Genomic DNA, 19,096 nt, shown 5'->3' on the forward strand with positions numbered 1-19,096 from the left:
CTCTCTCCCAGTCTCTCTCTCTCAGTCTCTCTCTCAGTCTCTCTCTCAGTCTCTCTCTCAGTCTCTCTCTCAGTCTCTCTCTCAGTCTCTCTCTCAGTCTCTCTCTCAGTCTCTCTCTCAGTCTCTCTCTCAGTCTCTCTCTCAGTCTCTCTCTCAGTCTCTCTCTCAGTCTCTCTCTCAGTCTCTCTCTGAGTCTCTCTCTCAGTCTCTCTCTGAGTCTCTCTCTCAGTCTCTCTCTCAGTCTCTCTCTCAGTCTCTCTCTCAGTCTCTCTCTCAATCTCTCTCTCAGTCTCTCTCTCAGTCTCTCTCTCAGTCTCTCTCTCAGTCTCTCTCTGAGTCTCTCTCTCAGTCTCTCTCTCAGTCTCTCTCTCAGTCTCTCTCTCAGTCTCTCTCTGAGTCTCTCTCTCAGTCTCTCTCTCAGTCTCTCTCTCAGTCTCTCTCTCAGTCTCTCTCTCAATCTCTCTCTCAGTCTCTCTCTCAGTCTCTCTCTCAGTCTCTCTCTCAGTCTCTCTCTGAGTCTCTCTCTCTCAGTCTCTCTCTCAGTCTCTCTCTCTCAGTCTCTCTCTCTCAGTCTCTCTCTCTCAGTCTCTCTCCCAGTCTCTCTCTGAGTCTCTCTCTCTCAGTCTCTCTCTCAGTCTCTCTCTCTCAGTCTCTCTCTCAGTCTCTCTCTCTCAGTCTCTCTCTCTCAGTCTCTCTCTCTCAGTCTCTCTCTCTCAGTCTCTCTCCCAGTCTCTCTCTGAGTCTCTCTCTCTCAGTCTCTCTCTCAGTCTCTCTCCCAGTCTCTCTCTCAGTCTCTCTCTCAGTCTCTCTCCCAGTCTCTCTCTCAGTCTCTCTCTCAGTCTCTCTCTCAGTCTCTCTCTCAGTCTCTCTCTCTCTCAGTCTCTCTCTCAGTCTCTCTCTCAGTCTCTCTCTCAGTCTCTCTCTCAGTCTCTCTCTCAGTCTCTCTCTCAGTCTCTCTCTCAGTCTCTCTCTCAGTCTCTCTCTGAGTCTCTCTCTCTCAGTCTCTCTCTCAGTCTCTCTCTCAGTCTCTCTCTCAGTCTCTCTCTGAGTCTCTCTCTCAGTCTCTCTCTCTCAGTCTCTCTCTCAGTCTCTCTCTCTCAGTCTCTCTCTGAGTCTCTCTCTCAGTCTCTCTCTCAGTCTCTCTCTCAGTCTCTCTCTCAGTCTCTCTCTGAGTCTCTCTCTCTCAGTCTCTCTCTGAGTCTCTCTCTCAGTCTCTCTCTCAGTCTCTCTCTCAGTCTCTCTCTGAGTCTCTCTCAGTCTCTCTCTCAGTCTCTCTCTCTCAGTCTCTCTCTCTCTCAGTCTCTCTCTCAGTCTCTCTCTCAGTCTCTCTCTCAGTCTCTCTCTCAGTCTCTCTCTCAATCTCTCTCTCAGTCTCTCTCTCTCAGTCTCTCTCTGAGTCTCTCTCTGAGTCTCTCTCTGAGTCTCTCTCTCAGTCTCTCTCTCAGTCTCTCTCTCAGTCTCTCTCTCAGTCTCTCTCTCTCAGTCTCTCTCTCAGTCTCTCTCTCTCAGTCTCTCTCTGAGTCTCTCTCTCAGTCTCTCTCTCTCAGTCTCTCTCTCAGTCTCTCTCTCAGTCTCTCTCTCAGTCTCTCTCTCAGTCTCTCTCTCTGAGTCTCTCTCTCAGTCTCTCTCTGAGTCTCTCTCTCACTCTCTCTCTCAGTCTCTCTCTCAGTCTCTCTCTCTGAGTCTCTCTCTCAGTCTCTCTCTGAGTCTCTCTCTCAGTCTCTCTCTCAGTCTCTCTCTGAGTCTCTCTCTCAGTCTCTCTCTCAGTCTCTCTCTGAGTCTCTCTCTCAGTCTCTCTCTCTGAGTCTCTCTCTCAGTCTCTCTCTGAGTCTCTCTCTCAGTCTCTCTCTGAGTCTCTCTCTCAGTCTCTCTCTCAGTCTCTCTCAGTCTCTCTCTCTCAGTCTCTCTCTCAGCCTCTCTCTCAGTCTCTCTCTGAGTCTCTCTCTGAGTCTCTCTCTCAATCTCCCAGTCTCTCTCTCTCTCAGTCTCTCTCTCTGAGTCTCTCTCTCTCAGTCTCTCTCTCAGTCTCTCTCTCAGTCTCTCTCTCAGTCTCTCTCTCAGTCTCTCTCTCAGTCTCTCTCTCAGTCTCTCTCTCAGTCTCTCTCTCAGTCTCTCTCTGAGTCTCTCTCTGAGTCTCTCTCTCTCAGTCTCTCTCTCAGTCTCTCTCTCAGTCTCTCTCTCAGTCTCTCTCTGAGTCTCTCTCTCAGTCTCTCTCTCAGTCTCTCTCTCAATCTCTCTCTCAGTCTCTCTCTCTCAGTCTCTCTCTCAGTCTCTCTCTCTCAGTCTCTCTCTCAGTCTCTCTCTCAGTCTCTCTCTCAGTCTCTCTCTCTCAGTCTCTCTCTCAGTCTCTCTCTCAGTCTCTCTCAGTCTCTCTCTCTCAGTCTCTCTCTCAGTCTCTCTCTCAGTCTCTCTCTCAGTCTCTCTCTGAGTCTCTCTCTCAGTCTCTCTCTCAGTCTCTCTCAGTCTCTCTCTCTCAGTCTCTCTCTCAGCCTCTCTCTCAGTCTCTCTCTGAGTCTCTCTCTGAGTCTCTCTCTCAATCTCCCAGTCTCTCTCTCTCTCAGTCTCTCTCTCTGAGTCTCTCTCCCAGTCTCTCTCTCAGTCTCTCTCTGAGTCTCTCTCTGAGTCTCTCTCTCAATCTCCCAGTCTCTCTCTCTCTCAGTCTCTCTCTCTGAGTCTCTCTCTCTCAGTCTCTCTCTCAGTCTCTCTCTCAGTCTCTCTCTCAGTCTCTCTCTGAGTCTCTCTCTCTCAGTCTCTCTCTCTCAGTCTCTCTCTCAGTCTCTCTCTCAGTCTCTCTCTGAGTCTCTCTCTCAATCTCTCTCTCAGTCTCTCTCTCAGTCTCTGAGTCTCTCTCTCAGTCTCTCTCTCAGTCTCTCTCTCAGTCTCTCTCTCTCAGTCTCTCTCTCAGTCTCTCTCTCAGTCTCTCTCTCAGTCTCTCTCTCTCAGTCTCTCTCTCAGTCTCTCTCTCAGTCTCTCTCTGAGTCTCTCTCTCAGTCTCTCTCTGAGTCTCTCTCTCTCAGTCTCTCTCTCTCAGTCTCTCTCTCAATCTCTCTCTCAGTCTCTCTCTCTCAGTCTCTCTCTCAGTCTCTCTCAGTCTCTCTCTCAGTCTCTCTCTCAGCCTCTCTCTCAGTCTCTCTCTGAGTCTCTCTCTGAGTCTCTCTCTCAATCTCCCAGTCTCTCTCTCTCTCAGTCTCTCTCTCTGAGTCTCTCTCCCAGTCTCTCTCTCAGTCTCTCTCTCAGTCTCTCTCTGAGTCTCTCTCTCAGTCTCTCTCTGAGTCTCTCTCTCAGTCTCTCTCTGAGTCTCTCTCTCAGTCTCTCTCTGAGTCTCTCTCTCAGTCTCTCTCTCAGTCTCTCTCTGAGTCTCTCTCTCAGTCTCTCTCTCAGTCTCTCTCTCAGTCTCTCTCTGAGTCTCTCTCTCAGTCTCTCTCTGAGTCTCTCTCTGAGTCTCTCTCTCAGTCTCTGTCTGAGTCTCTCTCTCAGTCTCTCTCTCAGTCTCTCTCTGAGTCTCTCTCTCAGTCTCTGTCTGAGTCTCTGAGTCTCTCTCTCAATCTCCCAGTCTCTCTCTCTCAGTCTCTGTCTGAGTCTCTCTCCCAGTCTCTCTCTCAGTCTCTCTCTCAGTCTCTCTCTCAGTCTCTCTCTCAGTCTCTGAGTCTCTCTCTGAGTCTCTCTCTCAGTCTCTCTCTCAGTCTCTCTCTCTGAGTCTCTCTCTCAGTCTCTCTCTCAGTCTCTCTCTCAGTCTCTGAGTCTCTCTCTGAGTCTCTGAGTCTCTCTCTGAGTCTCTGAGTCTCTCTCTGAGTCTCTCTCTCAGTCTCTCTCTCTGAGTCTCTCTCAGTCTCTCTCTCAGTGTCTCTCTCAGTCTCTCTCTCAGTCTCTGAGTCTCTCTCTGAGTCTCTCTCTCAGTCTCTCTCTCTCAGTCTCTCTCTGAGTCTCTCTCTCAGTCTCTCTCTCAGTCTCTCTCTCAGTCTCTCTCTCAGTCTCTCTCTGAGTCTCTCTCAGTCTCTCTCTCAGTGTCTCTCTCAGTCTCTCTCTCAGTCTCTGAGTCTCTCTCTGAGTCTCTCTCTGAGTCTCTCTCTGAGTCTCTCTCTGAGTCTCTCAGTCTCTCTCTGAGTCTCTCTCTGAGTCTCTCAATCTCTCTCTCAGTCTCTCAGTCTCTGAGTCTCTCTCTGAGTCTCTCTCTGAGTCTCTCTCAGTCTCTCTCTGAGTCTCTCTCTGAGTCTCTCAATCTCTCTCTGAGTCTCTCAATCTCTCTCAATCTCTCTCTGAGTCTCTCTCTGAGTCTCTGAGTCTCTCTCTGAGTCTCTGAGTCTCTGAGTCTCTCAATCTCTCTCAATCTCTCTCTGAGTCTCTCTCTGAGTCTCTCAGTCTCTCAGTCTCTGAGTCTCTCTCTGAGTCTCTCTCTGAGTCTCTCAGTCTCTCTCTGAGTCTCTCTCTGAGTCTCTGAGTCTCTCTCTGAGTCTCTCTCTCAGTCTCTCAATCTCTCAGTCTCTGAGTCTCTCTCTGAGTCTCTCAATCTCTCTCTCAGTCTCTCAGTCTCTGAGTCTCTCTCTGAGTCTCTCTCTCAGTCTCTCTCTGAGTCTCTCTCTGAGTCTCTCTCTGAGTCTCTCAATCTCTCTCTGAGTCTCTCAATCTCTCTCAATCTCTCTCTGAGTCTCTCTCTGAGTCTCTGAGTCTCTCTCTGAGTCTCTGAGTCTCTCTCTGAGTCTCTCTCTGAGTCTCTCAGTCTCTGAGTCTCTCTCTGAGTCTCTCTCTGAGTCTCTCAATCTCTCAATCTCTCTCTGCGGCCTCCCCGCAGGGTGGCTACCGTAAGCCCCGCGTCACGGACGTCCTCCTGGTGCGTCTGCTCCTGCTCCCCTTCTCGCTGCTCCGCTTCTCCGCCTTCCAGTCTCCCTGTGTCTCCGTCTCTCTCTCAGTCTCTCTCTCTCAGTCTCTCTCTCTCAGTCTCTGAGTCTCTCTCTCAGTCTCTCTCTCTCAGTCTCTCTCTCAGTCTCTCTCTCAGTCTCTCTCTCAGTCTCTCTCTGAGTCTCTCTCTGAGTCTCTCTCTGAGTCTCTCTCTCAGTCTCTCTCTCAGTCTCTCTCCCAGTCTCTCTCTCAGTCTCTCTCTCAGTCTCTCTCTCAGTCTCTCTCTCAGTCTCTCTCTCAGTCTCTGAGTCTCTCTCTCAGTCTCTCTCTGAGTCTCTCTCTCAATCTCCCTGTCTCTCTCTCTCAGTCTCTCTCTCAGTCTCTCTCTCAGTCTCTGAGTCTCTCTCTCTCAGTCTCTCTCTCAGTCTCTCTCTCTGTCTCTCTCTCTCAGTCTCTCTCTCTCAGTCTCTGAGTCTCTCTCTCAGTCTCTGAGTCTCTCTCTGAGTCTCTTAATCTCTCAGTCTCCGAGTCTCTCTCTGAGTCTCTGAGTCTCTCTCTGAGTCTCTCTCTCAGTCTCTCAGTCTCTCTCTCAGTCTCTCAGTCTCTCTCTGAGTCTCTGAGTCTCTCTCTGAGTCTCTCTCTGAGTCTCTGAGTCTCTCTCTGAGTCTCTGAGTCTCTCAGTCTCTCTCTGAGTCTCTCTCTGAGTCTCTCTCTCAGTCTCTCAGTCTCTCTCTCAGTCTCTCAGTCTCTCTCTGAGTCTCTGAGTCTCTCTCTGAGTCTCTCTCTGAGTCTCTGAGTCTCTCTCTGAGTCTCTGAGTCTCTCAGTCTCTCTCTGAGTCTCTCTCTGAGTCTCTGAGTCTCTCAATCTCTCTCTGAGTCTCTCAATCTCTCCCTGCGGCCTCCCCGCAGGGTGGCTACCGTAAGCCCCGCGTCACGGACGTCCTCCTGGTGCGTCTGCTCCTGCTCCCCTACTCGCTGCTCCGCTTCTCCGCCTTCCACCTGCGCTGGCTGTGGCTCTTCACGGTACTGGGACGGGAGCTGGGGCCCACCGAGAGGCTCCACCTCACCCGCCACTCCCTGCGGCTGAGCGTTGAGGAGTTTCGGTCGATGTCGGACGAGCAGCGGGAGAGACTTGTACAGCTCGCTCTGTGGGAGAAGCGGAATATGGAGGTGAGGAGTGGTGAGGGTGAGGGAGGTGGTGGTGGTGAGGGTGGTGAGGGTGGTGGTGGTGGTGGTGGTGGTGAGGGTGGTGACGGTGGTGGTGGTGGTGGTGAGGGTGGTGGTGGTGGAGGTGGTGATGGTGGTGGTGGTGGTGGTGAGGAGTGGTGGTGAGGGTGGTGGTGGTGATGGTGGTGGTGAGGGTGGTGGTGGTGGTGAGGGTGGTGGTGGTGGTGAGGGTGGTGGTGGTGGTGGTGAGGGAGGTGGTGGTGGTGGTGGTGATGGTGAGGGTGGTGGTGAGGGTGAGGGTGGTGGTGGTGATGGTGGTGAGGGTGGTGGTGATGGTGGTGGTGAGGGTGGTGGTGGTGGTGGTGGTGAGGGTGAGGGTGGTGGTGGTGAGGAGTGGTGGTGAGGGTGGTGATGGTGGTGAGGGGTGGGTGTCTCTCTCCCCGTGTCTCTGTGTGTGTGTGTCTCTCTCTCCCCGTGTCTCTCTCTCTCCCCGTGTCTCTCTCTCTCCCCGTGTCTCTCTCCCCGTGTCTCTCTCTCTCCCCGTGTCTCTCTCTCTCTCCCCGTGTCTCTCTCTCTCCCCGTGTCTCTCTCCCCGTGTCTCTCTCTCTCCCCGTGTCTCTCTCACCGTCTCTCTCTCACCGTGTCTCTCTCTCACCGTGTGTCTCTCTCTCACCGTGTGTCTCTCTCCCCGTGTCTCTCTCCCCGTGTCTCTCTCCCCGTGTCTCTCTCTCTCTCACCGTGTCTCTCTCACCGTGTGTCTCTCTCTCACCGTGTCTCTCTCACTGTGTGTCTCTCCCTCACCGTGTCTCTCTCTCTGTGTGTCTCTCTCTGTGTGTGTCTCTCTCTGTGTGTCTCTGTGTGTGTCACTGTGTGTGTGTGTCTCTCTCTGTGTCTCTCTCTGTGTGTCTCTCTCTGTGTGTCTCTCACTGTGTGTCTCTCTCACTGTGTGTCTCTCTCTGTGTGTCTCTGTGTGTGTCTCTCACTGTGTGTCTCTCTCTGTGTGTCTCTGTGTGTGTCACTGTGTGTGTGTCTCTCTCTGTGTGTCTCTCTCTGTGTGTCTCTCTCTGTGTCTCTCACTGTGTGTCTCTCTCACTGTGTGTCTCTCTCTCTCTGTGTCTCTCACCGTGTGTCTCTCTCTGTGTGTCTCTGTGTCTCTCTCTCTGTGTGTCTCTGTGTGTCTCTCTCTCTCTGTGTGTCTCTCTCACCGTGTCTCTCTCTCTGTGTCTCTCTCTGTGTGTGTCTCTCTCTCTGTGTGTCTCTCTCACCGTGTCTCTCTCTCACCGTGTCTCTCTCTGTGTGTCTCTCTCTGTGTGTCTCTGTGTGTCTCTCTCTCTCTCTGTGTCTCTGTGTGTCTCTCTGTGTGTGTGTGTCTCTCTCTGTGTCTCTGTGTGTCTCTCTCTGTGTGTGTGTCTCTCACCGTGTCTCTCTCTCACCGTGTCTCTCTCTCTGTGTCTCTCTCACTGTGTGTCTCTCTCTCTCTGTGTCTCTCTCACTGTGTGTCTTTCACCGTGTGTCTCTCTCTCTGTGTGTCTCTGTGTGTCTCTCTCTGTGTGTGTCTCTCACCGTGTCTCTCTCTCACCGTGTCTCTCTCTCTGTGTCTCTCTCACCGTGTGTCTCTCTCTGTGTGTCTCTCTCTCTGTGTGTCTCTGTGTGTCTCTGTGTGTGTGTCTCTCACCGTGTGTCTCTCTCTGTGTGTCTCTCTCTCTCTGTGTCTCTCTCTCTCTCTGTGTCTCTCTCTCTGTGTGTCTCTGTGTGTCTCTCACTGTCTCTCTCTCTGTGTCTCTCACTGTGTCTCTCTCTCACTGTGTGTCTCTCACTGTGTGTCTCTGTGTGTCTCTCACTGTCTCTCTCTCTGTGTCTCTCACTGTGTCTCTCTCTCTGTGTGTGTCTCTCTCTGTGTGTCTCTCACTGTGTGTCTCTGTGTGTGTGTCTCTGTGTGTCTCTCTGTGTGTCTCTCACTGTGTCTCTCTCTCACCGTGTCTCTCTCTCACCGTGTCTCTCTCACCGTGTCTCTCACTGTGTGTCTCTCTCTCTGTGTGTCTCTGTGTGTCTCTGTGTGTGTGTCTCTCACCGTGTGTCTCTCTCTGTGTGTCTCTCTCTCTCTCTGTGTCTCTCTCTCTCTCTGTGTCTCTCTCTCTGTGTGTCTCTGTGTGTCTCTCACTGTCTCTCTCTCTGTGTCTCTCACTGTGTCTCTCTCTCACTGTGTGTCTCTCACTGTGTGTCTCTGTGTGTCTCTCACTGTCTCTCTCTCTGTGTCTCTCACTGTGTCTCTCTCTCTGTGTGTGTCTCTCTCTGTGTGTCTCTCACTGTGTGTCTCTGTGTGTGTGTCTCTGTGTGTCTCTCTGTGTGTCTCTCACTGTGTCTCTCTCTCACCGTGTCTCTCTCACCGTGTCTCTCACTGTGTGTCTCTCTCTCTCTGTGTCTCTCTCACTGTGTGTCTCTCACCGTGTGTCTCTCTCTCTCACCGTGTCTCTCTCACCGTGTGTCTCTCTCTGTGTGTCTCTCTCACCGTGTGTCTCTCTCTCTCACTGTGTCTCTCTCACCGTGTGTCTCTCTCACTGTGTCTCTCTCACCGTGTGTCACTCTCTGTGTGTCTCTCTCTGTGTGTCTCTGTGTGTGTGTCTCTGTGTGTGTGTCTCTCTCTGTGTGTCTCTCTGTGTGTGTCTCTCACCGTGTCTCTCTCACCGTGTGTCTCTCTGTGTGTGTCTCTCTCACCGTGTGTCTCTCTGTGTGTGTCTCTCTCACCGTGTCTCTCTCTGTGTGTGTGTCTCTCACTGTGTGTCTCTCTCTGTGTGTCTCTCTCTCTCACCGTGTCTCTCTCACCGTGTCTCTCACTGTGTGTGTCTCTCTGTGTCTCTCTCACCGTGTCTCTCTCACCGTGTGTCTCTCTCTCTCTCACCGTGTCTCTCTCACTGTGTGTCTCTCTCTGTGTGTCTCTCTCACCGTGTGTCTCTCTCTCTCACTGTGCCTCTCTCACCGTGTGTCACTCTCTGTGTGTCTCTCTCTGTGTGTCTCTGTGTGTGTGTCTCTGTGTGTGTGTCTCTCTCTGTGTGTCTCTGTGTGTGTCTCTCACCGTGTCTCTCTCTCTGTGTGTCTCTCTGTGTGTGTCTCTCTCACCGTGTCTCTCTCACTGTGTGTCTCTCTCTCACTGTGTCTCTCTCTCTCTCTGTGTGTCTCTCTCTGTGTGTCTCTCTCACTGTGTGTCTCTCTCTGTGTGTCTCTCTCTGTGTGTCTCTGTGTGTCTCTCACTGTGTGTCTCTCTCTCTGTGTGTCTCTGTGTGTCTCTCTCTCACCGTGTGTCTCTCTCACTGTGTCTCTCTCTGTGTGTCTCTCTCTCTCTGTGTCTCTGTGTGTCTCTGTGTGTGTGTGTCTCTCACCGTGTGTCTCTCTCTGTGTGTCTCTCTCTCTCTGTGTGTCTCTCTCTCTCTCTGTGTGTCTCTCTCTCTGTGTGTCTCTGTGTGTCTCTCACTGTCTCTCTCTCTGTGTCTCTCACTGTGTCTCTCTCTCACTGTGTGTCTCTCACTGTGTGTCTCTGTGTGTCTCTCACTGTCTCTCTCTCTGTGTCTCTCACTGTGTCTCTCTCTCTGTGTGTGTCTCTCTCTGTGTCTCTCACTGTGTGTCTCTGTGTGTGTCTCTCACCGTGTCTCTCTCTCACCGTGTCTCTCTCTCTGTGTCTCTCTCACCGTGTGTCTCTCTCTGTGTGTCTCTCTCACCGTGTGTCTCTCTCACTGTGTGTCTCTCTCTCTGTGTCTCTCTCACTGTGTGTCTCTCACCGTGTGTCTCTCTCTCTCACTGTGTGTCTCTCTCACCGTGTGTCTCTCTCTGTGTGTCTCTCTCTGTGTGTGTCTCTCTGTGTGTGTCTCTCTCTGTGTGTCTCTGTGTGTGTCACTGTGTGTGTGTGTGTCTCTCTGTGTCTCTCTCTGTGTGTCTCTCACTGTGTGTCTCTCACTGTGTGTCTCTCTCACTGTGTGTCTCTCTCTGTGTGTCTCTGTGTGTGTCTCTCACTGTGTCTCTCTCTGTGTGTCTCTGTGTGTGTCACTGTGTGTGTGTCTCTCTCTGTGTGTCTCTCTCTGTGTGTCTCTCTCTGTGTCTCTCACTGTGTGTCTCTCTCACTGTGTGTCTCTCTCTCTGTGTCTCTCACCGTGTGTCTCTCTCTGTGTGTCTCTGTGTCTCTCTCTCTGTGTGTCTCTGTGTGTCTCTCTCTCTCTGTGTGTCTCTCTCACCGTGTCTCTCTCTCTGTGTCTCTCTCTGTGTGTGTCTCTCTCTCTGTGTGTCTCTCTCACCGTGTCTCTCTCTCACCGTGTCTCTCTCTGTGTGTCTCTCTCTGTGTGTCTCTGTGTGTCTCTCTCTCTCTGTGTGTCTCTGTGTGTCTCTCTGTGTGTGTCTCTCTATGTGTGTCTCTGTGTGTCTCTCTCTGTGTGTGTGTCTCTCACTGTGTCTCTCTCACCGTGTGTCTCTCACCGTGTGTCTCTCTCACTGTGTGTCTCTCTCTCTCTCTCTGTGTCTCTCTCACTGTGTGTCTCTCACCGTGTGTCTCTCTCTCTCACCGTGTCTCTCTCTCTGTGTGTCTCTGTGTGTCTCTCACTGTCTCTCTCTCTCTGTGTCTCTCACTGTGTCTCTCTCTGTGTGTGTGTCTCTCTCTGTGTGTCTCTCTCTGTGTGTCTCTGTGTGTGTGTCTCTCACTGTGTGTCTCTCTCACCGTGTCTCTCTCTGTGTGTGTCTCTGTGTCTCTCTCTCTCTCTGTGTGTCACTGTGTGTGTGTGTGTCACTGTGTGTCTCTGTGTGTGTCTCTCTCACTGTGTGTCTCTCTCTCTCACCGTGTCTCTCTCTCACCGTGTCTCTCTCACTGTGTCTCTCTCTGTGTGTCTCTCTCTCTCTCTGTGTCTCTCTCACCGTGTCTCTCTCACCGTGTGTCTCTCTCTGTTTGTCTCAGGAATTCCGTAGGCAGCAGCAGGAGGAGGAGAGGGTCAGGCTGGCCCAGGATTCCCGTTGGAAGCGATTCAGGCGCTCTCAACGCAGTGACGGAGCCGGAAGAATGACGTTCTCAGACGACTGAGACACACCCAGCTACTTAGACACAGTGTCTCTCTACGTAGACACAGTGTCTGTCTACGTAGACACACAGAGCTACGTAGACACACCGCACTACGTAGACACACCCTGCTACATCGACACACACCGGGTTTGATTAACAGAGACACCACAGTGGCTGGGTGAGATGTTGACCACCTCGCCTGATCTACAGGAGGTCGTGGTAGATGTTGACCACCTCGCCTGGTATACAGGAGGTCGTGGTAGATGTTGACCATCTCGGCTGGTCTACAGGAGGTCGTGGTAGATGTTGACCACCTCGCCTGGTCTACAGGAGGTCGTGGTAGATGTTGACCACCTCGCCTGGTCTACAGGAGGTCGTGGTAGATGTTGACCACCTCGCCTGGTCTGCAGGAGGTCGTGGTAGATGTTGACCACCTCGCCTGGTCTACAGGAGGTCGTGGTAGCTGTTGACCACCTCGCCTGGTCTACAGGAGGTCGTGGTAGATGTTGACCACCTCGCCTGGTCTACAGGAGGTCGTGGTAGATGTTGACCACCTCGCCTGGTCTACAGGAGGTCGTGGTAGATGTTGACCACCTCGCCTGGTCTACAGGAGGTCGTGGTAGATGTTGACCACCTCGCCTGGTCTACAAGAGGTCGTGGTAGATGTTGACCACCTCGCCTGGTCTACAGGAGGTCGTGGTAGATGTTGACCACCTCGCCTGGTCTACAGGAGGTCGTGGTAGATGTTGACCACCTAGCCTGGTCTACAGGAGGTCGTGGTAGATGTTGAACACCTCGCCTGGTCTACAGGAGGTCGTGGTAGACGTTGACCACCTCGCCTGGTCTACAGGAGGTCGTGGTAGATGTTGACCACCTCGCCTGGTCTACAGGAGGTCGTGGTAGATGTTGACCACCTCGCCTGGTCTACAGGAGGTCGTGGTAGATGTTGACCACCTCGCCTGGTCTACAGGAGGTCGTGGTAGATGTTGACCACCTCGCCTGGTCTACAGGAGGTCGTGGTAGACGTTGACCACCTCGCCAGGTCTACAGGAGGTCGTGGTAGATGTTGAACACCTCGCCTGGTCTACAGGAGGTCGTGGTAGATGTTGAACACCTCGCCTGGTCTACAGGAGGTCGTGGTAGACGTTGACCACCTTGCCTGGTCTACAGGAGGTCGTGGTAGATGTTGAACACCTCGCCTGGTCTACAGGAGGTCGTGGTAGACGTTGACCACCTCGCCTGGTCTACAGGAGGTCGTGGTAGATGTTGAACACCTCGCCTGGTCTACAGGAGGTCGTGGTAGATGTTGACCACCTCGCCTGGTCTACAGGAGGTCGTGGTAGATGTTGACCACCTCGCCTGGTCTACAGGAGGTCGTGGTAGATGTTGACCACCTCGCCTGGTCTACAGGAGGTCGTGGTAGACGTTGACCACCTCGCCTGGTCTACAGGAGGTCGTGGTAGATGTTGACCACCTCGCCTGGTCTACAGGAGGTCGTGGTAGCTGTTGACCACCTCGCCTGGTCTACAGGAGGTCGTGGTAGATGTTGACCACCTCGCCTGGTCTACAGGAGGTCGTGGTAGATGTTGACCACCTCGCCTGGTCTACAGGAGGTCGTGGTAGATGTTGACCACCTCGCCTGGTCTACAGGAGGTCGTGGTAGACGTTGATCACCTCGCCTGGTCTACAGGAGGTCGTGGTAGATGTTGACCACCTCGCCTGGTCTACAGGAGGTCGTGGTAGATGTTGACCACCTCGCCTGGTCTACAGGAGGTCGTGGGTTCAATCCCTGGACCCTGACACTGCCTGCTGCTTAATAAATGTCTCCAGGACCTCTGACTCTCTGTGTGGGTCTCTGAGTCTCTGTGTGTGTCTCTGTGTCTGTGAGTCTCTGTGGGTCTCTGTGTCCGTCTCTGTTAGATTTTTTTTTTAACACAGACTGCCCTATATGACATCATAACAACAGTCTGGACCACTGGACGGGTTCCGCAGGATTGGAAGGATGCCCTGGTGGTCCCCCTCTTTAAGAAGGGGGACCGCACAGACTGTAACAACTACAGGGGCATCTCACTCCTCAGTGTGCCGGGAAAAGTCCTGGCAAGGATTATTCAACATCGCCTTGCCAGGCACGCTGAGGAGAGGCTTGCGGAGCCCCAATGCGGTTTCAGGAAAGGGCGGTCCTGCACAGATGCCATATTTTCTGTCCGTCTGCTACAGCAGAGGTGTAGGGAATTCCAACAAGACCTACATCTCTGCTTTATTGACCTGGTCAAGGCCTATGATACCATCAGTAGGCCTGGCCTCTGGGTCGTTCTTCGTGCTTTTGGAGTACCTGACCCTCTGTTCACGATCATTAAGGACCTTCATGATGGTGAGCGGGCCCGGGTAAAACTATACACTTTGTACCACTTTGTAGTAGTGTATAGTGTAGTGGAGTAGTGTATAGTGTAGTAGTGTATAGTGTAGTGGTGTATAGTGTATAGTGTAGCAGTGTGTAGTGTACAGTGTAGTAGTGTACAGTAGTAGTGTATAGTGTAGTAGTGTACAGTAGTAGTGTATAGTGTAGTAGTGTACAGTAGTAGTGTAGTGTAGTAGTGTGTAGTGTAGTGTAGTAGTGTGTAGTGTATAGTATATAGTGTAGTGGTGTGTATAGTGTAGTGGTGTGTATAGTGTAGTAGTGTATAGTATAGTGTAGTAGTGTATAGTGTAGTAGTATATAGTGTAGTAGTGTATCGTAGTGTATAGTGTAGTAGTGTATAGTGTAGTAGTGTATAGTGTAGTAGTGTATAGTGTAGTAGTGTATAGTGTAGTAGTGTATAGTGTAGTAGTGTGTAGTGTAGTAGTGTGTAGTGTGGTAGTGTATAGTGTAGTGTAGTAGTGTGTAGTGTAATAGTGTAGTAGTGTATAGTATATAGTGTAGTAGTGTATAGTGTAGTGGTGTGTATAGTGTATAGTATAGTGTAGTAGTGTATAGTGTAGTAGTATATAGTGTAGTAGTGTATCGTAGTGTATAGTGTAGTAGTGTATAGTACAGTGTAGTAGTGTATAGTGTAGTAGTGTATAGTGTAGTAGTGTATAGTGTAGTGTAATAGTGTAGTGTAATAGTGTAGTAGTGTGTAGTGTAGTAGTGTATAGTGTAGTAGTGTATAGTGTAGTGTAGAGTGAGTGATTGATCCGAGTTGATTTTGATAGAGTTGCTTCCAATGCTTTATTATCCAACATCACCACCACGACCACCATCAACATTACCATCATCATCACCACCATCACAGTATGACATCACAAACATCGATCAGTTTGACTTCTTGGTTGCCTGGCGGTGATGTTGATGGTGGTGATGTTGATGGTGGTGATGGCGGTGGGGATGGTGGTGATGGTGGTGGTGGTGGTGGTGATGGTGGTGGTGGTGATGGTGGTGATGGTGGTGGTGGTGATGGTGATGGTGGTGGTGGTGGTGATGGTGGTGATGGTGGTGGTGGTGATGGTGGTGGTGGTGATGGTGGTGGTGGTGATGGTGGTGGTGGTGGTGGTGATGGTGGTGATGGTGGTGATGGTGGTGGTGGTGGTGATGGTGGTGATGGTGATGATGGTGATGGTGGTGATGTTGATGGTGGTGATGGTGGTGATGGTGGTGATGGTGGTCATGTTGATGGCGATGGTGGTGATGGGGATGGTGGTGAAGGTGTTGATGGTGGTGGTGGTGGTGATGTTGGTGGTGGTGGTGATGGTGGTGATGGTGATAATGGCGGTGATGGTGATGGTGGTGATGGTGGTGATGTTGATGGTGGTGATGGTGGTGATGTTGATGGTGGTGATGGTGGTGATGTTGATGGCGATGATGTTGATGGTGGTGATGTTGTTGATGGCGGTGATGTTGATGGTGGTGATGGTGGTGATGGTGATGATGGTGGTGATGTTGTTGATGTTGATGGTGGTGATGTTGATGTTGATGATGGCGGTGATGTTGATGGTGGTGATGTTATTGTTGATGTTGTTGTTGATGTTGTTGATGTTGTTGATGTTGGACCCCATCACCACACGACGTTGATGTTGGTGGCGGTGAGGTCGGTTCGGCTGGGATACATCACACGTAGACATCCATCAGCCTCATTCAGCACCACCACCTGAACAACATCAACATCATCAACAACAACATCAACAACATCATCAAGAACAACAACATCATCACACGTAGACATCCATCAGCCTCATTCAGCACCACCACCTGGAGAACATCAACATCATCAACAACATCATCAACAACAACATCAACAACAACATCATCAACAACATCAACAACAACATCAAAAACAACATCAACATCATCAACAACATCAACAACAACATCAACAACAACATCATCAACAACATCATCAACAACATCATCAACAACATCAACAACAACAACATAAACATCATCAACAACAACATCATCAACAACATCATCAACAACAACATCAACATCAACATCATCAACAACAACATCATCAACAACATCATCAACAACATCATCAACAACATCAACATCAACAACATCAACATCAACAACATCAACAACAACAACATCAACATCATCAACAACAACATCATCAACAACATCATCAACAACAACATCAACATCATCAACAACAACATCATCAACAACATCATCAACATCATCACACGAAGACATCCATCAGCCTCATTCAGCACCACCACCTGGAGAACATCAACAACAACATCAACAACAACATCAACAACAACATCAACAACAACAACATCAACAACAACATCAACAACAACATCAACAACAACATCAACAACAACATCAACATCATCAACATCAACAACAACAACATCAACAACATCATCAACAACAACAACATCAACATCAACAACAACATCAACAACATCATCATCAACATCATCAACATCATCAACATCATCATCAACAACAACATCATCATCAACAACATCAACAACAACATCAACAACAACATCATCAACATCAACAACATCATCAACATCATCAACAACATCATCAACAACAACATCAACAACATCAACATCATCAACAACATCATCAACATCAACAACATCATCACACGTAGACATCCATCAGCCTCATTCAGCCCCATCACCTGGATAACAACAACATCAACAACAACATCATCATCATCAACAACATCAACAACATCATCAACAACATCATCATCAACATCATCAACAACATCATCAAGAACATCAACAACATCAACAACAACATCAACAACATCATCACCTGAACAACATAAACAACAACATCAATAACATCAACCACCATCACCACCACCATCAACACCACAACCATCACCACCATCACCACCATCACCACCATCACCATCACGTGATTTGTTACCTGCATCACCTCCAATGCCTTCTTGGTTCCAGTTCGTTGAGTCTGCAAACATCACCACCACCATCATCATCATCATCAGTAACATCATCACCACCACCATCAACACCATCAGTAATATCATCATCATCAGTAACACCACCATCAGTAACATTACCATCAGTAACATCACCATCAGTAACATCACCACCATCATCATCAGTAACATCATCATCAGTAACATCACCATCAGTAACATCACCATCAGTAACATCATCATCAGTAACATCATCATCATCAGTAACATCATCATCATCATCAGTAACATCACCATCAGTAACATCACCATCATCATCAGTAACATCATCATCATCAGTAGCATCATCATCAGTAGCAGCATCATCATCATTAGTATCATCATCATCAGTAGCATCATCATCATCATTAGTATCATCATCATCAGTAGCATCATCATCAGTAGCAGCAGCAGCATCATCATCATCATCAGTAGCATCATCATCATCATCAGAAGCAGCATCATCATCATCATCAGTAGTAGCACCATCACCACCATCACCACCACCATCACCACCACCATCACCACGACCACCACCACCATCACCACCATCACCACCATCACCACCACCATCACCACCACCACCACCATCACCACCATCACCACCATCACCACCACCATCACCACCATCACCACCACCATCACCACCACCATCACCACCACCATCACCACGACCACCACCACCATCACCACCATCACCACCATCACCACCATCACCACCACCACCATCACCACCACCATCACCACCATCACCACGACCACCACCATCACCACCATCACCACCACCACCATCACCACCACCATCACCACCACCATCACCACCACCACCACCATCACCATCACCACCACCACCATCACCACCACCACCATCACCACCACCACCATCATCACCACCACCACCATCACCACCACCATCACCACCACCACCACCATCACCACCATCACCACCATCATCACCATCATCACCACCACCACCATCACCACCACCACCACCACCATCACCAACACCACCACCATCACCACCATCACCACCACCATCACCACCACCATCACCAACACCACCATCACCAACACCACCATCACCATCACCACCACCACCATCACCACCATCACCACCACCATCACCACCACCATCACCACCATCACCACCACCACCACCATCACCACCATCACCACCATCACCACCACCACCACCACCATCACCAACACCACCACCATCACCACCATCACCACCACCACCATCACCACCACCACCAACACCACCATCACCATCACCACCACCACCATCACCACCATCACCACCACCATCACCACCACCAACACCACCATCACCATCACCACCACCACCATCACCACCACCATCACCACCACCACCATCACCACCACCATCACCATCACCACCACCACCATCACCATCACCACCACCACCACCACCACCATCACCACCATCACCACCATCACCACCACCACCATCACCACCATCACCACCATCATCACCATCACCACCACCACCATCACCACCACCACCATCACCATCACCACCACCATCACCATCACCACCATCACCACCACCACCACCATCACCATCACCACCATCATCACCATCACCATCACCACCACCATCACCATCACCACCACCATCACCACCATCACCACCATCACCACCACCATCACCACCACCACCATCACCACCATCACCACCACCATCACCACCACCACCACCACCACACTCACACCATCACCACCATCACCACCACCATCACCACCACCACCACCATCACCACCACCACCACCATCACCACCATCACCATCACCACCACCACCACCATCACCACCACCATCACCACCATCACCATCACCACCACCACCACCATCACCACCATCACCACCATCACCCCACCACCACCACCACCATCACCACCACCATCACCACCACCATCACCACGACCACCATCACCATCACCACCATCACCATCACCACCCATCACCATCACCACCACCATCACCACCACCACCATCACCATCACCACCACCATCACCATCACCACCATCACCACCATCACCACCACCATCACCACCATCACCATCACCACCACCACCATCACCACCATCACCACCATCACCACCATCACCACCACCACCATCACCACCACCATCACCACCATCACCACGACCACCACCATCACCACCACCACCATCACCACCATCACCACCACCATCACCACCACCACCACCACACTCACACCATCACCACCATCACCACCACCATCACCACCACCACCACCATCACCACCACCACCACCACCATCACCACCATCACCATCACCACCACCACCACCATCACCACCACCATCACCACCATCACCATCACCACCACCACCACCATCACCACCATCACCACCATCACCACCACCATCACCATCACCACCACCATCACCACCACCATCACCATCACCACCACCACCATCACCATCACCACCATCACCATCACCACCACCATCACCACCACCACCATCACCATCACCACCACCATCACCATCACCACCATCACCACCATCACCACCACCATCACCACCATCACCATCACCACCATCACCACCATCACCACCATCACCATCACCACCACCAC

At 51.0% G+C, this 19,096-nt stretch overlaps 2 protein-coding genes across 2 annotated transcripts in view; one reads left to right on the forward strand and one right to left on the reverse strand.

Annotated features, from left to right (window-relative positions):
* Positions 1 to 5,712: 5,712 nt before the first annotated feature.
* On the forward strand, positions 5,713 to 12,877 carry LOC116938290 (dnaJ homolog subfamily C member 25-like; the record flags this gene model as incomplete). The annotated part of the gene is made up of 2 exons (XM_076056863.1): positions 5,713 to 6,006; positions 10,937 to 12,877. Coding segments are annotated over 2 exons (417 nt in total), but the record flags the coding sequence as incomplete, so codon positions are not given.
* Positions 12,878 to 14,941: 2,064 nt separating this feature from the next.
* LOC116937563 (uncharacterized) overlaps positions 14,942 to 19,096 on the reverse strand; it is a 46,041-nt gene continuing 41,886 nt past the window's right edge. Inside the window, exons 9-10 of the mRNA XM_076056862.1 lie at positions 16,416 to 16,457; positions 14,942 to 15,162 (exon numbers count right to left, since the gene is read on the reverse strand). Of these exons, the coding sequence (XP_075912977.1) occupies positions 15,070 to 15,162; positions 16,416 to 16,457 (135 nt within the window). The 3' untranslated portion in view covers positions 14,942 to 15,069. The remainder of the gene's footprint in view (positions 15,163 to 16,415; positions 16,458 to 19,096) is intronic.

This window comes from Petromyzon marinus, chromosome 78 (assembly GCF_048934315.1).
Source record: "Petromyzon marinus isolate PM22_M1 ecotype Great Lakes invasive population chromosome 78, UKy_Petmar_22M1.pri1.0, whole genome shotgun sequence".
NCBI lineage: Eukaryota > Metazoa > Chordata > Hyperoartia > Petromyzontiformes > Petromyzontidae > Petromyzon > Petromyzon marinus.